Source organism: Buteo buteo, chromosome 12 (genome assembly GCF_964188355.1).
Source record: "Buteo buteo chromosome 12, bButBut1.hap1.1, whole genome shotgun sequence".
Classification (NCBI taxonomy): domain Eukaryota; kingdom Metazoa; phylum Chordata; class Aves; order Accipitriformes; family Accipitridae; genus Buteo; species Buteo buteo.
Genome location: NC_134182.1, coordinates 5,185,570 through 5,207,875, shown reverse-complemented (window position 1 = coordinate 5,207,875; position 22,306 = coordinate 5,185,570). Strand labels below are relative to the sequence as shown.

At 39.0% G+C, this 22,306-nt stretch overlaps 1 protein-coding gene across 1 annotated transcript in view; it reads left to right on the top strand.

Moving 5' to 3' along the window:
• The window catches only part of ALK (ALK receptor tyrosine kinase), a 233,086-nt gene that overhangs the window by 121,878 nt on the left and 88,902 nt on the right, over positions 1 to 22,306 (top strand). Inside the window, exon 4 of the mRNA XM_075042474.1 lies at positions 5,072 to 5,199. Within this exon, the coding sequence (XP_074898575.1) occupies positions 5,072 to 5,199 (128 nt within the window). The remainder of the gene's footprint in view (positions 1 to 5,071; positions 5,200 to 22,306) is intronic.

Below are 22,306 nucleotides of genomic sequence, written 5' to 3'. Positions count from 1 at the left end.
TTGCCCAGGCTTTCTTTAAGCAACAAATTCTCTCTAGATAATATGTCCTGGTCTGAACTTGTCTAAACTCTGAAAATATTTGGATCTAGGATTTTGACCTACTCTGTCACTGAAGACCACAGTGTTATTAGTTTCTGTCTAAATCTATATATATTGCAGATTCTAGATAACTGAGCCAACTTCTTTCTTAGTCTAACTTCAGTGAAGGTCCTGTTGGGTGGATCTGGCCCGCTGTGTCGAGACACTGAGCAGTGCCTAAACAATACAATATTGTGTGTTGCTTTACAGCATAAAGAATTAAACTAAGATGTTAAACTATGGTCTTTCTTATTGCTTGAGGCAGTATCTAGAGACATCATCGTGGTTATTATGGCCAATGTTGTGGTAAAAATAGGTTTTGTTGTTGAAGGCTGTGCGGAGATGATAGCTATGTGCACCATAACAGATGCCCTTGTCCTTGCAGTTGTCAGCTTACTGGTCTGATTCATCACTCAGTAGAGTGCTTGGAGGTTATGCAGAGGATAACAGGAGCAATCTGTTATCTGCTGTAATTTGCTGTTGGGACCCAAGTTTCACAGAATTGCAGAATGCTTGAGGTTGGAAGGAACCTCTGAGATTGACTAGTCCAACTTCCCTGCTTGATGTAGGGTGAGCTAGAGCAGGTTACCCAGAGCCATATCCAGTCAGGTTTTGAATATCTCCAAGGACGAAGACTCTGTAAGATTTCTGGGCAACTTGTTCTAGTGTTCAATCACCCTTAGAGTAAGCAAGTTTTCTCTTGTGTTTAAATGGAATTTCTTGTCTTTCAATCCAAGCAAATGTGCCTTGTGCTTGCCTGTTGTCCTTTTGTTGGATACCACTGTCTGAGTCTGTCTTCTTTCCATCTTCCCATACCATATAAACATTTGTAAGATCCTTCCTGAACCTTCTCTTCTCCAAGCTGAACAATCCCACTTTTCTTAGCCTCTTTTTGTATGTTGGATGCTCTAGTCCCTTAATCAGCTCTGCGGCTGTTTGCTGGACTCACTTCAGTAAGTCCATGTCTTCCTTGTGCTGGAAAGTCTAGCACTGGATCCAGCACTCCAGATGTGTCACTTCAGTGCTGAATAAAGGGGAAGAATCACCCCTTCGATCTGCTGTTCCCAGTGCAGCCCAGGAAGCTATTGGCCTTCCTTGTCATTGAGGACACGTTGCTAGCTTATGTTGAACATTTTGTCCACCAGGACCCACAAGTCATCTTCTGCAAAGCCTGTGGTGGTGCATGGGGTTGTTCCTCCCCAGAGGCAGCACTTTGCATTTCCATTTGTTGAACTTCTTGAGGTTCCTGTTGGCCTGTCAAGGCCCCTCTCTGGCAGCCCAACCATCCTTTGCATCAACCACTCCTCCCAGTTTGGCTGGAAACTTGCTGATGGTGCAGCCTGTCCCATTATCCAGGTCATTAATGAAGGTAGAAAACACTACTGGCCCAGGGGTATACCACTAGTGACTGGCCTCCAGCTGGACTTTGTACCACTGATGATAACCCCCTAAGCCTGACAGTTCAGTCAGTTTTCAGTCCACCTCACTGTCCACTTACATAGTCTGTACTTCCATCAGTTTGTCAGTGAAGATGGGATGGGAGACAGCATTGAAAACCTTACTAAAGGTAAGCAACATCCTCTGCTTCCCTCATCCACCAAGCTGATCATCTCAGCATAGAAAGCTAATCAGGTTGGTTAAGCATGATTTCAGCACGAAGAGGTTCCACATGTGAAATGTCCCTGTCTCAAAAGATGACCGAAGTAGCTTTTCTGTTACCTTGCTAAAATGCTTTCTAAAATTAGATTTGTAACATATAGGCCACTAATAGAAATTTAATAAAGCTACTACTAATTAACATCTAATGCATATCAGTTATGCTGAAGTAAATCTTGCTGCTGCCAGGCAGCCTGTAGTACAGGATCTGCAAATGAGTATGGGTCTGTTAAATACAAGGTGTTGTATGGAAAGGTCTAGAGATCAGAGTCGCTGTTCTGCCATAGAATGACGGCAGAGTCGAGTCCCATCCAAATTTGCCTGCAGGTCTCTCTACTGACCCAGTAGCTATTTTTAGTGTCCCTGATAAATCCACCAGTTAGTGTCATCTTTAGCTCATTTATTTTCGTGTCTTTGAAGAAGGAGGCTGATACTTGGGATTTCTTTTCACATGAATCTTCTTTGAATCTCAGGCAACCTATTGTAGGAGTTTGTACCACAAAATATTAATATATTTTGTAATGAATCTGGACTTGAGTGAGTCTGCCTTTTCCAGTCTTGCATTGCAGTGATATAAAATACCTGCTTGGCAACAGCTCTGGGAGTTAATAAAGTTTCTGTGGTAAACTATGAGAGGTCTGAGAATTTCAAACTAAAGTTATTGCACCAGTAACTCAGAAAAGCAATTCCTAAAACTTCTGGCACATTTATCCAGAGGCTTAGCAGTAGTACAGAAAGGGAAATCATTGTTGAGAGCCACTGCGTACTTGGAATTAAAATCCATCAGTCTTCTGAAGCTGAGGAGAACGATTTTCATGACATACAGATGCTTCTGTATTTCATAACCCAAATTAAATCTAGGGTGGTTTTTTACTCTATTTGTAGGGAAATTCGTATCCTCTAATCCCTATAATATACCTAACTTGAGATGACATCAAAAAATTATGCACACAGAAGCTAGGCATTTAAAATACTCTCAATGCTTTTATTTTATTTAATTTCAGTAAAAGCAGATTTATCTATTGGGGAGTGGGGGTGGAAAAGGAATGAGGATGCCAACATTCCCTTCTCAAGCAGGAACCTCGAGCACAGAAGTCAGAAAATGAGACGTGGAAATGAAAATAACTGTAAACAAAAGGTGAAACTTAGTCTAGTTTCAATCTTCTTGCTGGAAAAGGAGGGAGGAAGAAACCTAGTAAATCATTAAAAAGCAGCGTTTCCTCTTCTGAGTTGCAATTTGAACTGCGTTAGTTGTCAGCAGGGTCTTTATGCAGCCCTTGCTTAGGACTTTTCTTTAGGTCCTTAACATACCTTTTGGCAGCTTCCTTGCCTGCTGGGATTTTTGTCCAGTTCAGTGGAGCATAATGACACCATTGTGTCCCTGATGAGATAAACAGTGTGTCTGCCTCTGGAGCAAAGAAAAGGCTTCTAGCTGGTAGCAGTACAGGGTCTGCAATTTGGGATTGATCCATGCTTGTAGCAGGCACAAGTGATGGTTGGTTGGTGCCAATGTCATACACATATGTTATATTTCCTTTCAGAAGTGTGTCTTAACTTGATAAGTTCCAAATTTTGGTGTACTTTGGCGAAAGAAGTTCTTGTTATGGATGCCAGATAAACTGTGTAGTTTCTTTTGTTCAGAACATCGGTTCCAGTGGGTTCCCTTCCCCAAGAAACATGTGTTCTTGTGCACAGCCTATGTACAAGCACAAACCCATACACTGGGGGGCGATAGGGGTACCTGATGAGGAAACATTTTTGTAAGAACAATGAAAAATCTCTTTTCCCTGACCCGTTATGTCAACTAGAAATAGTTACAGTCTTCCTCAAAAATGCTTAATATTGGTGTTTGAAAGCAACTTAAGGAAACACAATAAGTTTTTATTCTCGTCTCCTAAAAATTGCAGTTGGAGCTGTAAAGAACATTTCCTAATAGGCTTTATTAGACCCCTGTTGTCTTGTTTGGCTCCAGCTGACCAGTTACAGTATGCTACAAAGAGGTCTTTTTTCCCTTGCTGTTGCATTTTTTCCTGTAACAGAAATGTGAAAAAGTGGATTAGTAGTGATTGAGTGGCTTTACAGAATCTCTCATCTCTGATCATGTTTATGGTTAGCGAGCAGGCACTGAATAAACTGGGGTGAAATAGGTGATGGGCTCTGTATTGCTGCTGAAGCAATACACAGCTCTTGGGAAGCAGCCCTTCGCAAATGTTGTCAACAAGTGGTTTTACTGGAAGCCTGTGCCCAAGGATAAAAGGTGAAATGGGCCAGAGCATGTTACCATGCAAATGTTTTATTCCTTAAAGTTTTCCTTGCAGATCAGAATTCCAGTATATTGGGGAAAAGACAGATACTTACATTTTTACTGCCTACCTTTAGACATGTCTTGCTGGACACCGAACATTTAAAAGTTAAATCAGAGGGTGACGTGTAAGAGCTGAGGGTCTAGGAGTAGTTCTTGTGCTGCCTGGCAAGGTGTTTCAGGTGGAGCAGCAGACCCAGCTGATCAGAGGGGAGAAGGTAGATATTAAAGACAGCCAGGCCTTTATGTCTTCGAGCATCTCAGAGAGTAAAATGAAGCTCATACAGGCTTTTTTCTCTCATTTACTCTTGGCAACAAGCAGGCTAAGTTGAAACACTCTTGGAGCGTGGATGTTAGTCTCCAGGGCTGCTAATCCAGTTCCTTAGTTCTTTGATTTACTTGGTGGGACTTTTTGTTTGTTTATTTGGGAGACAGGGCGGGGAGGAAGTGTGAGGAGGAGAAATGGCATGTTTTAGTTGTAGTGCTTCATGCACGTGTAGACGTTCCAGCTAGCCGCATTTAGAAGCAAAGCGTTACCTCAACCAGCGACGCTGTGCTGGGAATTACAGCTATTGTGCAAACCCTGGAGACTGGCTTATTGCCTGAGTGACTAAGAGACTTAGCCGGTGAGAAGCAGGAGGATTGATATTTAGAGGGGGTGTGCATGTGCACTACAGCTTTCACAGCTTGCTTTGCAAAGAAAGTTAGGCTTCTTTCAAACAGCAGGCAGGCATCTGTGAGAAATCTGGGAACACAGAAGTGTGACAGAAGAGAACAATAAGCTACTATTTAGCTGGGTTTTCCACATCTTAGCTGGGTGGAAATCTTGGTGCTTAGAAGCTTGCTTTTGCAAAATCCATGAGAGGGAAAGGCCCTGACCATGGGGCACCGTGAGGAGAGTGAGGGCTGGAGTAGGAGGCACAGTATGACTAGTCATACATGGAGCTGCTGCTTTGGGGGATTTGGTCCTTGTAAAGTAGCCTTTCTTACCACTCTTCTCCTTTGTTCTCTCCTCTCGCTGTATGATGGGACCAGATGGGTGTTGCTTCAAAGGAGAGTTGGACATCTAGAGAAACCATTTCGGATCTCGCTGGAGTATGTTGCTAATGGGAACAAGAGCGTAGCGGCTGTGGATTCCTTTGCGATGAAGAACTGCAGTACAGGTAACAGAGTATTTTATTGCTTCTAGCTCATAGTCTTTTGATGCCTTTTTAGAGAGGAGCATGATTTGAGACTGTTACAGAAACTTCACAGAATGAAAACTTCTTGTCAAATGAATCATTTAAATAAAAAAAAAAAAAAATAGGGTTCTTTCCAGGGAAGAATTTTTTTACTGTTGCCTTAAAAGTTTTTAACTTCTTGAAGTAAACAAGTTGGGTTTTTTTTTTCCCTTTGGAAAGAATTTCTAGGAAAATTTCATTTTGGGAGAACCAAAGCAGTATTCATCCTGGCTTGCCAGATGCCTATCCTGACAGCTTCACTTTCTGCAGCAAAAAGTAGAACAGATGAGTGGTTCCTAGACAGATAGCTTGCAAACCATCTTTTTAATGTTCCTGGTAACAAATTTCAGGGTTGTTTTTTTAAACAACTGTGGAAAACTTGATTCTAATAAAAATATGTTTTTGGCAATGTTCCAAAGCAGTTATTGCTGAGTAACCCCTAATAGCTCAGTGCAGTGCATGGAATTTTAATAATGGGCAACCTTAATGGGGCTTACTTTTTTAAATACAAGCTCTGTTATCAATTCAAGTATGTAAATTTAGTGCTCCATGCTAGAAGCAGCTGCATTTTAGTTCTACCAGCTTTATGGAGCTTGTGAATCATACTGAAATCTTTAGGTGGCATGTCAGTGAAGAATATTGTTACTTATAGCACTTAACACATTACCTTTTGTCCATTTTATTTATTTGGAGTACTGCTAAGTTGAGCTGCATGTCCTTCTTTTCAGCCTGTCTAGAACAGGGAAATCTGCTGGAGGATATACGTTGTTTTGGTTATTTGCATTGCTCTCAGCAAAGGCCAATTGTATTAAGGGGTTTATTGCACTGTCCGTACATAAAGGTGATCTCTAAGCTCCAACAAGGAACAGCCTGACATTGTGCTGAAAGTGCAAGGCATGTTCAGACAGAAAGCACCTGTTCTGCTGCTGATGTACTGAATGCATCTTGGTATCTCTCTAAGGCTGAAAAGGCAGTATTTCAGCTCCCCAAGACAAAAGTGAACTGGACAGAAGTCATTCAGATCCACAGTGCTTTGGGAATCCATTGCAACAAATTTTATGACAGACTATGGGAGATATTCAGCTCCCATGAAGGTACATGAATTCTCTTGGGAGTGCTTGAAGGAGAGCTGTAGGTGACGAACAGTCAGCTGAGTGAAAAGATAATGTTGGCTGAGTGAGCTCATACCAATACTGGGCACTGTTCTGCAGATGACAAATGTCAGCTGCTGAGGCTATTAAGATATATTGTGAGCAAAAGAAGGAACAAATCTTCCATTTTGTCTACAGATTTGTAGCAACTGGCTACTCCCCTGCTCTGCTTACAGGGCACGGTGTATGAATAACACCACCAGGGAATAAAACCACTTGTTCTTTTTTCAGTTGGTTGAAACTGCTAAGCTCTATGCACACAGCTGAAGATGTGATACTGTGTCCTTTTACAAGAAGGAAGGTGATGATGAGCAGCCGAGAGTGGCACCTTAGGCTTGGAAAAAATAGGGAAAGCAATAAGAAAAGATTAATCTAAATCTAATTCTTCTGCAGCTGTTGGAAGCCTTTGGGCAGCTTAGCTACTTGGATACTTTAATGTCACTGAAGCACCTAAAACATGGGTGAATTTGGGAAAGAAACATCTGAAAAACAGTAACAAGCCTTCGGCCTAATTTTTCTAAGCCTTTTGAAGGCCATATACACAATTTAAAAATAAATTAAGGTGCATAGACAAGCTTAGGAAATTAGGCTACCATTTCCGTAGGTGGGTGCACGTTTGGATCTAAATTAGATGCCAACAGGGGCTTGAAGAAAGTGGAAGTTTGAGCTTGGGATTTGCTTTTAAGCATTGGGAAATCCATTTTTTTAGTTTCTTTAATCATGGAAAAGATGGGATTTTTACTGCATTTGAACTGAACAAATAACAGCCTATTTGGGATTGAATGGGGAATTAAAAAAAAATAAATTCAGATACTGATAAAATTCTCATTTTTTTTAAAAAAAATCTAAATTTAAAAATTCTAGATTCATATCCCATGTAGCTAAAAATTGTTGAGTGGAAGCACAACTCTATCATTGCAATGTCTTAATTGTGCTTCACCTTTCCCTTTTTTCATTCAACAGTGCAGCAGATTGGAAAATCAAAGTGATTTGTCACTTGAAATATCTTCACATTTCCCAATTCCCATCATATAATCAGTCTTGATTGGCTTGGCTTGATAGAAAAAAGGAAAGCCCTTACAGATTGAGGGGTTTCATTTGGGTTTGGGTTGGGGGTGTGTGTGTGTGGTTTGGTTGAGGCTTTTTTTTAAATGCTCAGGATTGGCCAAAACTGTATTTGGTGCATCTCTTATCATTGCTGTAGTTCATCACCACTGTTCTTATGCACTCCATCCTCTGGCTTTAATTCTTCAAGGGCTTTTTAGCACTTGACGTGTGCTAAGTGCTTTTTTTTTTTTTTACAGAAAGTTTTCCTGAACCATAGGATTAAATTCCAGTCAGAAAGCCCCTACAGTCAATAGAAAGGCTGCTTAGATTTCTATAGGTTTTGGATCAGGACAGTTAACAGGTAGCATTGCTCATCATCCTACAGCCAATTGACTTTCAATTGCTGTCTTAAATGTGAAGCAGATTGTGTTTGTCAGTGTGTAAAACCTAAACTATTGATTGTCTAATTTTCTATCTTACAACTTACTATTTAAATAAGTGCAGTATCCAAAGCAAAAAAAACCTACAAATTGCATAGAAGTAATATATTAATTTAATAATGTCATTTAAGAATTTGTTCCTTCTACAAGTAAAGTAATTGGTATGGTGGCATTTTATAGTTGATGGTAATTTCTAGTAATAAAAATAGAGTTCATTTCCTAAGTAATGTATTGACTTATTAATGATATTTAATGGGTTTCTTACTGATTTTTTATTGCAGTTGTAAATTAATTAATTTGCTAACTTATTTCCAAAAGTCTTAATTAAAGTACTTAATAGTAAGCACAAGTAAATGATAAGACATTGTTTTACTTAGCAGTGTTCGATTTACCAATTCTAAGTAACTTTTTAAGTAAGGGGTGTGGAGATCAAATGCTTTTAAAATGTGTTAAAGGTTTAATGATGCTCCGAGGCTGTTAAAAGCAGTTATTTCAGACAGTCAGCCTGTCCAAGTGGAAGCACTTAGCTTTCAAGTTTTCAAGCTCAGTAAGCAACATAAAAAACATTTATTTTGGAGAGTGGAGAGACTGTGTGTTGTTGATTAAGTTAATGCTTCTGTCCACTCAGCAATAACTTTTTTCAGTAGATACTGAAAGTACACAGAAATACACTCACTACCTTCAGAATTGGTAAGTAGTTAGTTCTGTGATGATCTCATGGTTATAATACCTATGCAGATTTCTGAAAGTTGAAGTTAAGGCTGTACTAAAAGCAAAATCTTTGATCCAAAGCAGAGCATCTCTCAAGAAAGGAAAAATTTTGAAGACCTGAAGGTGCTTTTACTGGAAAAAGAGGTAGTGAGGGAAGAGTAAGAATATGGATTTGCAACATGTATGAAGAAATATGAGCAACTGCCAGATAGTATTTTTCATGATTCTGTTTGATAAATAGTCTAGCAACAGATTTATGAATCAACTGCAGGAAATCAATAAGGGCTTTCTCCAAACAGGATTACTTATGTATCTGAATCATTACCAAAATGATGGTTTTGTGTATTCAGACAAAACCTGAATATGTATCATCTCAGTTTTCCCACATATGCTCACTTTCTGCAGTTTGTCTTATAAATTAATTTGCTGACAGGATGTTGTGGTTAACTGAACTTAATGAAATACCAGTGAGCCCCTTTTCAAAATGAGTTCTTGATGCTTCCTACTGGAAAATTGCCTGGAAAAGTTAACCTCTTCCAAACCAAGAACTGAAATAGTATCAGTGTATCTGATAGAATCATAGAACAGCCCAGGTTGGAAGGGACCTCAAAAGATCATCTGGTCCAACCTTTCATGGGAAAGGGAGCCTAGGTGAGATTATCTAGCACCCTGACCAGCTGCATCTTGAAAACCTCCAGTGATGGGGACTCCACCATGTCCCTGGGGAGGTTGTTCCAGTGATTGTTATCACTGTAAAGAATTTAAACAGGGGTTTCTAATTGAAGTCCCACATGACACGCTTACAGCTAATTTAGATGTTAATAATTAATTCACAAAAAATTTTGTATAACTTTTAAGTTTCACTTGAGCAAAATTGCAAGATGTCTACAGAATATTTATGAAGAAACTAACTTAATTGTGTCAATATTTTTTTTATTAATTGTTTGCTTAGTTGTAATTATGGGACAGTGGAGAGAAGACATGAAGTTTCAGTGTAATCAGCCATGCCATCTTACGTGGTCTGGAGATCCATCACTGTCTAGAAATTCAGGGCAACAGGTGAACAGAACAATAAGCACAGTTGGTATTGTGCCATTGTTATAAAACTGAAAAACAGACATGATTTTAAAAAAAAAAAAGAAAAAAAAAGAGTAGTCTTAAATTTCAGAAGTATTTGTCTCTATTTGAGGTTTAGGACCAGGATTTACCATAATACTTGTCCAATCCAGTCATTTTTGTGTAAACGAAGCTGGAGAATTTCCTTTGGCATTAATGCCATGGTTAAGGAGCTTACCAAGCCAGAGGATAGATCCAGAGTTAATTGAAGTCAATGGGAATTATTCAGTATGTTTGGATTAAGTTCTGAGTATCCTTCATTTTAAAAAAAAAAAAAGGAAATTAGGCAGATCGGCTGCATTTTCCTTGGAGTGGCCTATGCTATTTATACAGTTCCACTGAGCTGGTTTTCCCGTGGATCTAATTTCACTAAGTAGGCATTTGGAGAAGCCTTACTATTTTAAGAATATTTGCCTCCAAATGCTTTGGCAACCACCTTCCTCCCCATTCACATCTGCTCCCCTCCTGAGGTATGACTGATTATTCTGACTTCAGATTGTGTGCCAAAAACCATCTCTAACCTGCTAGTGTTTTAATCCTGTAGGGATCTTGTGTTGGAGAAAAAACTGTTTTACAGATGAATGTGGTGGCTGTAGTGAAGTTAAATCATTTTAAGGTAATTCCAAAGTGAAAATTATTTCACTTGTGGTTTGTGCCCATTTAAGTAAAATAAATTTAATGCACTTGTTATGAGGCTTATCTTTGTTTTCATTTTTCATTTTTATCTTTTTAAAATTAAGTTACAGTAATGCTAGGAATAAAAAATTAAGCAAATTTAGTCTTAATATTGTTGCTAGAAAAGGCACAGTAACTCAGTTAGTGGTAGAGTGGCTTCTTACAGTAATGAATTAGTGATTATGCATTTCAGTTGCTGACTGTGAACACCTACTTCTTGTGGAGCCAAATTTAGACAGTGATGGTTATGTTAAATAATCTATTTAGAACATTAGTGTACTCACCAAAGCGGGGGGTGGCGGAATGAACCTGAATATCTAGAGCATTTGGTTTTCATAGGTTTATCATGCCAGTATGTTGGTGAATGGGACCTAGTGTTCTGTTGTTCTATTTGGTAATCAACTGATGGTTGTTTTTTTGAGATATGAGGAGGGAGGTATAAAGAAATGGTTTAGATGGTGTAATAATGCTCATAAACCTGGTTTTTAGAATTGATGTATTCATACAGAAGGTGGAAAGGCTGGAATCTGTCACAGCAGGACCGAATGTGGGTATTTCTTAGACAAAGTTACTGTCTCACCAGGGTAGGCAGGCTCATCTACTGTAATTCAAAAAAGGTTAGGTGATTTGGGTTAAGAAACAGAATTGAGAAATCTCAGCCTTTAAAATCCAAAGCTTTAATAATCACAACAAGGGCCTGCTTGTTAGAGGTACTGGAAACTGCTTGAGAGACACTGGAGATCCCTCAGTTCTCCTGCAAATGTTGGCAGTTGTGGGTCTTAAGTACTTTTTAACACCTTGAAGAATTGGCCAATACATTATCTTTTTAATGCTGTATATGATTTTTATCCTGACCTTCTCCCTTAATTAAGGCTTATTTCAACAGGGGAGCCATTGATTCAGTGAAGGAAAATGAACTCTGTAATCTGCTTTCCCCAAATTGAACTTATTTTTATTACTATTAATTGCTGCCACTTAGTTCTTGTGATGTTTTAACTGCTTGGATTTATTGAAACAATCATAGGATTCACTATTATCACTTGAGAAATGGGGAGGACAATGATGATTTATGGATGACCAAATTATTTTAAACCAGTATTACTCCAGATTCAAAGATTTATGCAAGCTGATTCCATTGTGTAAGTAGATGATAGTCTATCTCTCCCTTTTTCTCTCCATAATAAAGCTGTACATTTTCAAAAGACTGCTACCCTGTAACAAAGGGCATGCAGAACCTTGATTTTGCTAAAACAAAGTCAGGGGTAGTTTGCTCTGAGTTTTGTTTTATAGAGATCCATGAAGTTCCCTGTTAGCTGTAGGAAAGGTTTTTGATTTAAGCAGGGCAGATGTTTGAAGATGTTAAGACCTGGCTATGCAACTTGATTCATGTTTGTGAAGAATTACAGTGGTCTTTGAGAAGAGGTGAGAGACAGCAGGGAAGCTTAGAAAGTCAGAACAGGAAGGGGAGATGATCAAGCAAAAAGGATAGGAGTCAGACTGCGTGAGCAAAAGAATAAATGAGAGAGGGAGAGATGAGGAAAAGAGAGATGGCGATATACCGTGAAGACTGAAAACAAATGACAGGATATCAGGCAGGAATAATTGGTCTAGATAGTGGAAATGATTAAAGAGTTTGACCAGTTAGAAAGTGACTGGAATAAATATTTACAATCCAATTAATTAACTAGAGCAATCAAACTTAATCAGATAGCCACTCAATCAACCAGACTGAACTAACTAGATGGATAATCTGTTGAACCGGAAAAGAAACCAAGTAAGACTGAGGGACATTCAGTGAATTGTGAAAACTGAATGAAATGCGAAAGGATTAATCAATTAACATTTAAAATTATCAAATGCAAAGATAAATATGTGGGATGTTCAGGTGGAAGCTAGTCCCTTTTTCTGGCATGACTCACAAGAGCCTGAGGGGCATTGATGAGCAAAATAATTTTTGGAAATGAAGAACAAGAATGGGAAGATGGGACAAGAAGGAAAGATTTTCTGTGTGTGCTTCCAGGTAGTAGACGACGAAATGATGTCAGCAGCAAGAACCTTATTTTTTTTAAAAGCCTGCATAAGTGTCATACATACCAATGCTGGATTCTGAGGTACCACTGCTCTGTAGTGGTACAAAACATACAAGATTGAGAAAAGGTATAATTCCTCCTCTTTCTTTACCACAGTAGAGAGTTCTTTAGATTTTGGCTCAGGGCACTTCTGTACCTCAGGACTTACCTTCTGAAGTATTCAAGTTTAGCTTGTTTTCTGTGTCTGAGAGGTCTCATTGCAAACCTGCCCCAGTCTTGTTAAAAGACCCTGTTCAGCTCTTCCCTTTTCTTGTCCAAAACATTCCTCTTTCTGCCTCAGGGAGCCCTGCTTGCTTTGTCCTGCTGTTCTGTTTCTGCATGGTCTACTGCAGCCAACTTTCTTAGCAAACCAATTGCTGCACCAAACCACAGACATTGTGTAATAATTCTGCACTGTATCTGGTATGGGAGAGGTGTGGCACGTTGGTGCCAGCAGTGAGGGATACAGTGAAGTAGACGCTCTGCAATAGAACAACTGAAAGCAAAAAGCCTCAGCCTTGTAATTCCAAATCAAATCCATAATACATAAATAGAAATGCCAACCGACTAAACCCGATGCACCAATTTTTTCCTGAAAAATTTAAGAATCTGTAACAGGGGACCAAAGTTTTCTGAAAAGGAGTGCATGCCCTTTCAACAAATTAGACTTCTTTATGCTGTGTTTGGAAACGCACAACCAGTAGCTGCACATCAGAGTCTTGGTCAGGATCATTAAACCTGTATGTTGCGATTCTTTTACTTTGAAGTCATGAAAAACGTGGGGAAAGAGGAACTTTCAAAAGCTGCCAAGTGACTTAGGAGCACAAATTAATAGGAACCTTGCTCCGTAGTCCCCCAGGAGTTTTAAAAAATGCCATCATTGCTGAATTGCACTGAGGCATGCCTTCCACCTGTGAGGATGAGAAAGGACAGACTGTGCGCTGTGCTTCCATGGAGGCAGTTTTCTGGAGTACCTCCGTAAATGAAGCATGCAGGGCTTTTATGAATTGAGCCTTTGAAAGCACTGCTAGTAAGGCATATTGATCCAGAAGTCATACATGGATGGCAAGATCTTAAATTACCAGTCAGGTTTTATTACATGAAAGAAATTTTTAAGAATACTTCCCCCCCCCCCTTCTTTAAATGATTGCCAGCTGAAGTGCTGAAGTTTTGTACAACTGCGAGATTGCAAGCACTTAAATGAGCCAGCTGGATTCCGGGTCCAATTCCAGATTGAAGTCTGTTGTTCATGGGGCATGATTGATGGACTACCAGCAAATTTGTAAGCAAAATAAGAGGTTTGGAAATGTTTTTTAGATCTACAAGGAAATACAATTTAGTCAACTCTTACAGAGAGACTTATCATGTTTGAAAAATAGTATCAGTGGTGGATTTTTCATTTGATGTGAATAGAGATGAACAAAGCAACTATTTTTATACCTAAAAACTTTGAGGGTTGAGAGGCCATCTGTGTGGTTATGTGAGATGATAGGTTGTGGCATACTGGGATCTAAGCTGTTTTGGTTGATTTGTGTGAGCCACAATCTAGAATAAATGATTTTGTGGAGACTACAGCAGTGAATATTCCATGCACTTAAGCCTAAAGTATGTACTGGATTTTTAAGACATCATTTAGAGCTGTAAGCAACAACTGTGTAAATCCAGCATCATGTTACACAGTACAAAAAAAGATGAATATGGAAATGATGAAATTTCAATATTTCTGTAATATTACCAAAGTTGCTATGGATTTATGGAAAGTCACTGTTGACTCTTATAGCACCTCATGGAATGAAGTGTATGTACATGTGTTTATGAACATATATTAATGAAACCATAACAAAAATAAAGCAATCACTCTTAAGATCAGAACCACTAAGTGTAAAGTTTTGACAACAGTATTAACTCATCAGGCACTTTTACTGTACATCAGTAACAAAACAGTAGTAAAGTGACTCACCTGTCTACAAAAATTGCCAAGTGGCTTAGACAGCAAAGTAACGGAGGTATTTACTGCATGTGAGCTATTTCCTGAAGTAAAGGAAGTGAGTAACTATGAAGTTACTTGGGTGGAGCTTCTGTTAGTGAAAGCTGTAAAAAAGCACGCTGCACATCATTCCATTAACTGTTGGAGCTTTGACTACTTGTATCAGCTGAAGATCAGTCACAGTATATTTATCAAAGCTTTTGAAAATGGAGGAGCCTAACAAGGTTTGATAGGAACTTCAAACTTGGACTAGTTTCCTTGTCATTGCTGGGCTCTTCACAGCCAACAGAAGAGTTAGGTTTAAGTTATAGCTGTTCTTTCACTGTAGGTAAAGGAGGTTGGAGCTAACGCTTAGTGTTTGCAGTGGTACATATTACTATAAAGTTACATTGATTTTTTAAAAATTGGATTGCAAAATACATTTTGTACAAAGTATATTTTCTAAAAATATAACTTACAACTGATTAAGACAAGTGAGAAATGCAAAATAACCTTTTCTATCATATGTTGGAAAAAAGTTCTACTCCAAGGGATGTTTGACCTGCTCATCTTTGCACAGAGTGCTTTGCAGGGGTCTTCTATGCTTATGGTGTTTGTCTTCTCTTTTCTTCTAATTTCATCTTTGAAGCACCTCCATCTGCTGCCAAGTGAAATCAGACAATTTCTCTCGTTTGGACAAGCCTGCTCCTCTTTCCCTTTAGTCATAAAACATTCGTGCCTATATCATCTCATCACAAAACCTTTAGGGCGATTATTACTCCATTATAAGTTTATATTGTAGCAAGAAGTCTTAATTGTTGATTTGTAGAATGTGGGCTAATTTGTGACTTCATGTAGCTCCCCTTAAATTATAATAAATGTGCTTCTACTTGCTTCTTCTGTTACTAGCAGTACCAGACATCAGCAGCGTCTGTAATGCATTACAGTTGTCTTTCTCAAGTATAATAGCAGTCAGAGCACCCTCTGGTTCATAATATTTTTTGACTTTTCAGGTAAACAGTGCATTCCTTTCCTGGACAATTAGGGTAATTGCCAAAATGAAACCAAAGTGTCATGACTGGGCAGGATGCCACCAAATGGCAGTCAGTCGTGTAAAATTACTCTTCCTACACTCCAAGCCCACAGTGATACTGTTCTGTAAATACTACAGAGGAGTTTATTACTGTTTCCACTTATTCATATTGCTATACCATATCAGAGTAGTAGTCACAGGTGAGTCTGGTCTGTGCTGTGCACTGAATACAAGCAAAGGACAAAGAAATTAGATTGTGAATTCCGAAGTGGAAATACAAAGGTGAGTGGCAACAGATGGATAAAGATGACCAAAGCCCTTTGGCCAGGCCACAGTGAGTGAGCATTAGATTAGCTGACACCTGGGATGGAATTAGTTGTGAGGAAATGGAAACAATTTTGAATAGCCCTTTCATCGATCCTAGAAATGAGAGAGAAGTAATGAGTGAACAGAATCAGGCCATTTGTGGCAGCAACGATAACCAGCAGTTTACTGGTGCATCTCTAAGAAGTTTAAGTTAAGGGATTTGACTGATGAAACAGGAAAGAGTAGACTTGCTGTCAGCTTTGAGTTTTTAGTTAATGCCTAAGCTGCTACCATGTTGGTATAATTGAGTGCTGTCTTTGGGGACTCCTCTTTAGAAAATTGCACTCATTCCGAAAGTTACTCAGGCACAGAGCTTGGTCATGGCAGAGTTTCGCTGTTTGCCTAAGGAATCTTACTGTACTTGTGGGGGTTTTACTAAGTGCCAAGTGTTCATAAAGAGTGCATAGGAAAGGCATTAGATGAAATGAAGACAGTTTCTTTTCCTGTTTACAAAGCCAAGCAATGGACTTGTCCCTTTCTTCTTATTTCTTTGTCTTAAGAGTGTATAGGAGACCTCTTTTTAATCAAATCTACATTCTGCTGATGTTGGCTGCTTTTTTTAGCATTTGAACAAAGGCCAGAAAATATTTTCAGTGGATAGAAGACAAAAAAAGTATTATCCTGAACTCCAACTTGGAAAGCTAATTCCCAAGCAGTTCGGCACAATTCTCAGTCTAGACCTCAAGTGAACTGTCAGGGAATAAAATCTGTATAATAAACCAGTCATCTAATTCACAACATCATGGGATTCAATCTCCCTAGGCAAGATTTAGTTCAGACATTCAGATGCTTTGTTGTATGAAGTTAGACAAGGTGGTATTCATCTTTTGTGACTTCAGCTATCTGAAAGTTAGGCATCATGTCAAAGCTAGTCTGTAGGGTCCCTCTGTAGTCAACAGAGAGAAAAAGAGGCACTTCAGAGGGCAATTCATTCCACCTTTAGCATCATAGCATCATCAGAGTGTCAGAAAGGGGACAATGCTTTGCTTGAAGAATTGTAGCCTGGAATTTCTAACAGAACTATCCTTTTAAAGGCAGTGGGTGCTTTAATACCTGTAATCTATAAAGTCTGCCCATCAATTCCTCACTTTCGAATGAATAGTGTCATGCAAGGAATCTTTAAGAAATGTATTCTCTATTGAACATCCTCAGTGCTCACTGGTTAGCATGCTAGATAAATCATTTTGCAGTAATTATTTTGCAGGAGTTTATTCAGAGTCTGTTAGGATAAACCCTGAAAAAAATTAAATGGCTGTTGAGTGCAAGATTAATAGTGCTATCCAGGAATACTTTACAATACCAGCATTACCAAAAGAAGCTTCATTTGTGCAGCTTTGACAGGATGCTTCCAGTCAGACCTAGAAGCCTCTCTGCACTAAAAACAAAAACTCCAGCTGTTCTGGGAAACCTGTATAAGCTATAAACCAGAAATCAGCCCTGGGTTTTTACCCTCTGTAGATACTTTATGAAAGGATCTAGAAAAGAAGGAGTATTTCCAAGAAAAAAAAAAAAAACAAACCAAAACCTGTTCTTTCACACAGAAGAACATTCAGATACAGAAGTGGTTGTTGGTAGAAGCAGAGCGGCAGCCAAGAGCCTTCTAATGGAGCCCTGTAGATCATATTGCTTCTCTGCATCCTCACAAAATCACTTATATGTAAAAGCTTTGATTATTTTTGTTGTTGTTGTTGACCACATTCCTTTATGGGAGACCTCAAAAAAGGCTTTTTGAAAAATCTACTTAAATTGAGTTGCATTTGAACATTTTGCCCTATGCTACTTTCCAAAGAGTGGTAATAGGAGATCCACATTATTTTTTCAGTTACTTCCTTACTAGTAGGTGCAATTCCCTCTCTTGCATTATCTTGTTTATTTTTATTACCCTTGTGAATGCCTCTGTCACTTCTGTTTAAGCAGAAGCAGTAACTCAATCCCTTAATAAAGCCTTAAACAACATTGCTTCTAAATGAGGTTAAGATCTATATTACATGCAGCATTTGCCTTGAACTTTAATTCATCATACTTCTGCAAGGATATCGGGTTATGTTCAGGAGTTAGTCATTTCAAATCCAGTTCCTGGAGATCATTGAGTTCTAGCCCAAATTTCAACTGACAGGACTTCTTAGGCATGATATACCATTAAGAGTCATGTCAGGGAATTTCTATTCCATTACGTTAGCATAATCAATGTTTCTTCTTTTTTAGGAAAATTTAAACCAAAATTTTTTTCTCAACAGACAATTGTACCTAGTTTTTTTGGTTATATGTGCATTGTGTTTTAATAATTTCAAATACTAATCTGCAAAAAAGCTGCTATGATTTCCCTTACATAAACACATCCTTTTATCTCCATCTTTGATTTAAAGAAAGGTCCCTCTTGTGCAGTTCTAAACTGACACAGAATTTCCTCCAAACTTGAGCGTGCTTGCAGTTGCTTTTTTTTCCATTCTCCTTGTTTTAGAAGCAGACTTGAGCTGAATATCTCAGATAAAGACCAAGCTGTGTTTACAAGTTTTCCCAAAGCTGCAAAGGAAATGGGAGTTAGCAGTCTGATGTTCCACAGTATGCCCCTTTTAAAAAAGGGAAATTCCTTCTTCCATAAATTGCTTTGCATGGAATAGTAAGAATATTATCATGTATCAGAATTATCTCACATATTAGAATGATGGTTTTTAAAGTGACTAGAGCACAGCCACTGAGTTGCTGCTCTACCTTGTAGCACCACTGTATTGCAGCTTTGCTCCTCTAATCTTTAAGCAGGTCACAAGAGTCTGTAAGATGTTTTAATGCAGCCCAGAGAGCAGCTGCCATTTGAAAATGAGAGAGGTTAACATAAAATCCTTGAGTAGGTAAGAACTGTTGTTCTGGTCTTACCTGTGTGACTTTGCCTGAAATAAATTAGGGAGCACTTTGCACATGCTGCTTCATCAGCGGATCAGGAGGGAAAGTGGTCCTGAACAGATGGAGACAATAACCTCTCCTGCCAATGCAGCTGGGGGAGGATGCCTGCCTGCAACCAAAGGGACTTACCTGTACCACAGCTACAAATAACTCCAAGATCTCATTACAGTCCAGTTTAACTCATTAGTGTTGACAATCATGAGCTGAAGTGTTGTTGCTAAGGCTAGAGCCTTGCACTGCCTGGGATTTGTGGAGGGGAATACCTTCACCTTGAGAATTTGTGACTGTATAGTTAAAAATACTTGGGGTCTGTTGACGTATGGAGAGTAACATCCATGGAAAAGCATGAGAGGGACTCTGCCTTGTTTCCAGTAGTTGAGCAAAATACTTAGATCTTGTGGCATTCCTTGCTGCAGCTTCTTCAAGCAGCAGATCTGTATTATATTGAGTATCAGCAGAACTCAGAGACGAGCATCTCTTGAAAGCACCCTTTTTGAGAAATAAATCACATTTCTAAAGCATCTCTCCACCTTCAAATACACTAAGAAGCTTGGGTCCAGACTTGGTGCTGGTAGGTTTCTATTGCTATATGAAAAGCAATTTCCACTTGAATTTTGGAAATCTGAGCAGTTATAGTAGTATCAAGTACTCCAGTGACAAAGTCTGGAAGTAATTTTGGTCAGAAATTGAAAGTCACTGTTCATAATCTCATCCTAAAACTGTAATAGATACTCAGTGCTTCACCTATGGAAAAATTAATAACTTACACAGCATCAAAAATTTGTTTGACACCATATATACATTGCTGAGTGAAGTTAGTGATTTATAACATTGCATGTGAGATGTTAGTATCTAATTTACTGCATTAATCAGTGAATGCCAAATCAGTTTGCAGATTGCATGTAGATCAGTTTAATCTGTCACCTTAATTGTCAGTGAAATTTTTAATGTTGACTTTACATTAACTGTTTTCCATACTGCTGCTCACTGAGAAGGCAATAGCAGTGTAATACCTCTACAGTGCTCATGTGAAACTGTGCAGGCTTCATGGTTGGTTTTAACTACTCTCCAAATCTGAGGTTGCCTCAGTTAAATCTGTGTTTTGCTAATACTTGCATGTTTTAATACATACCAAATGGAGAGAATGTTGTTAGTCCTGTCAGTGCTAACATGGTAAAAAGTTGTCTTTGGTGCACTGTCTAAATGAGTAGATTTCAGGGGACAGGACCAAGCTGAAATGACCCAGGGCTTCCTCAGACAGATGCTGCATTAGCATGTGGTAATGACTAGAGTGATTCTGTCACCCTCCATGCTTGTGATTAGCATTTAGTGATATGCTCAGTATAGCCTTTCACTTGAGACCCTCCATGTGTTACACAAGGGTAAGCAGCATCTCCATTTTCACTCTAGGTTTGTTAAAAATGCAACTTAGTGGGACTAAGCTATTCAAAATTCTGGTCAAAGTTAGTAAGTGTTTTGACAAAAAAAAGTGAGGGAAGAAACTAAATTTTAACACCTTAACCCTGGACTTTATTTTTTTTTTATTTTTTTATTTGAAATGATGTTAAAAGGCATAAAGGAGGGATGATATATCTGAAATGAAACAAATTTTGAACAGTAACAAGTTTCCTGGAGCTAACCAATATTTTATTTCAGAACAAATAAAATCTTTTGGAGTAATGCTGAGCAAACATTTTTCTTCTACAGGGGACATTTTCATTTTAGATAGCTCTTAAAAATGAGATTATTTTTTTCTGTGCAAACAAAAATAAGCTATTCACCTAGTGCTAGTTCTAAACAATAGTGAGGCCACATATCTGCCACAAAGTGTTATTTCTTTCTGTCACAGGCAGCGAGATGGAAGCTTGAAGAAGTGAAGAGACTTATCCAAGGTCACAGCATAAGAGCCAATTTAAAAATCCTGACCGTCAGATTCCTTATTTGATAGGCAGCATTTCTGAAGGTGATTTGCTAGCAATTCAAGGCCCCTGCACACACAAATGGAGCGCTGGTTGAAGTACCTCAAAAAATGATGCTGGGCTCCTGTGTTTTGGCTGGTTTGTGCTTGGTCCTTGATTATTTAATTCTTTCTTCCTTTTATTGGGTATTGGGAAAAGGATGCCAGGCTTTTTATTTCCGAGAATACCCTGGATGAGCTGGTAACTTAGTCATGGTCTACCTGCAAGAGGCCTAGTGACTGCTGTGAGTCTTCTCTCTTCTCTCACTTCTACTTTTTGCTAGCAGAGACGAACAAAGTTGTCCAGAGACCTTCCCAGCAGGATTGTCACTGACCTGAAGAGGAGAGGGAGGTAAAATGGATGCAGGATGGATGAGTTCTTGCAGTGTGGAGAGATCTTGAACTGCTACTGTCTGTGCTGAAACTGCTTCACACACAGGGGGCTGATAATTTGGATTTGCCACCCTGTCTTTGCCAGGGCTTAGTTTGCTTAGCTGTTTTACTGTTCTGCTGAAAATCTTTCAGAGAATGCAGCAGCTGTTGCCCATAAAGGCCTGGTTTCTGTGGGTGCAGAGGCCTCTGAGCTTTCTGACTCTGTTACCGTCTGTGGGACAGTGGATCATTGATTTTATCCATATTAGATGCTAGGGCAAGGCACTTTTATCATCTTTGTGATACCTCATTGACAGACTCCTTTAAAATTATATTGCTCACTAAAAAGCAGTGGCAATTACCTGCAGGACGGAAAGGAGAGGCATGGTCAAAGTAGAGTTGAGAGCCTTTACTGTAACTACTGCCGCATAAGAGTCCTGCTGCTGTTTATCAAGAAGTCCTGGAAAAGGAGGCAAGGCATTTTTCCTGGTTTAAGTACAAATTCCAGGGTGGTTGGTTTTGTTGATAGTATTTCACTAAACTTTCTGAATGTAGATTCCCTGTGCACTACAGATTACATTCCAGGCTTTGAGGCACTGCAGTGATGTGAGTAGCTGGCCAGTGACAGTCATTATAGCTGGTGAACTGCGTCCACATCCCATTAAGTTAAAGGCCCAGGAGGACTGGAAGTCAGGTATTTTAACTGTTCTCTTTGTAAAAATATATAGTGGGTATCTAACACCTTTGCACTTGGTATAACTTAACTATACCATGGAGAGGACCATGGGCAGCTTAAGATGAATAGAACTACAAATACAGAGCAACCAGTGTATCATAGTAAAAAACAGGAAGAGTTTGTGTTCCCTAAGATGGCTGACCTCCCCAAGATGGCCACTGCTGAGAGAGAAGACTTGATGAAATACGTACGAAAATTAATGTTACTCATTATTGGTCTTTTAAATTGATACTTCAAGACCAAGTGTAGACACGTGTAAATGTAAAGTACCTTTAGGTCTCCCCTAGTCCATTTTATGGCCAAAAGAAATTTTGGTGGTTCTTTTTTGTTATTCACTGTGCATGTGTGGTTTGTGCTTTCGAGTGAGTCCTGTTCTGTACAGCTTGTTAACTGTAACCCTCTCTTAAACTGATGGGTTTGTTCCCAACATCGCCTTTGAAACTGCACCACAATCCACTAGATCTTTAGTGAACAGTATACAGAATTTGACTGTTTCCTGAAACTGGTTTA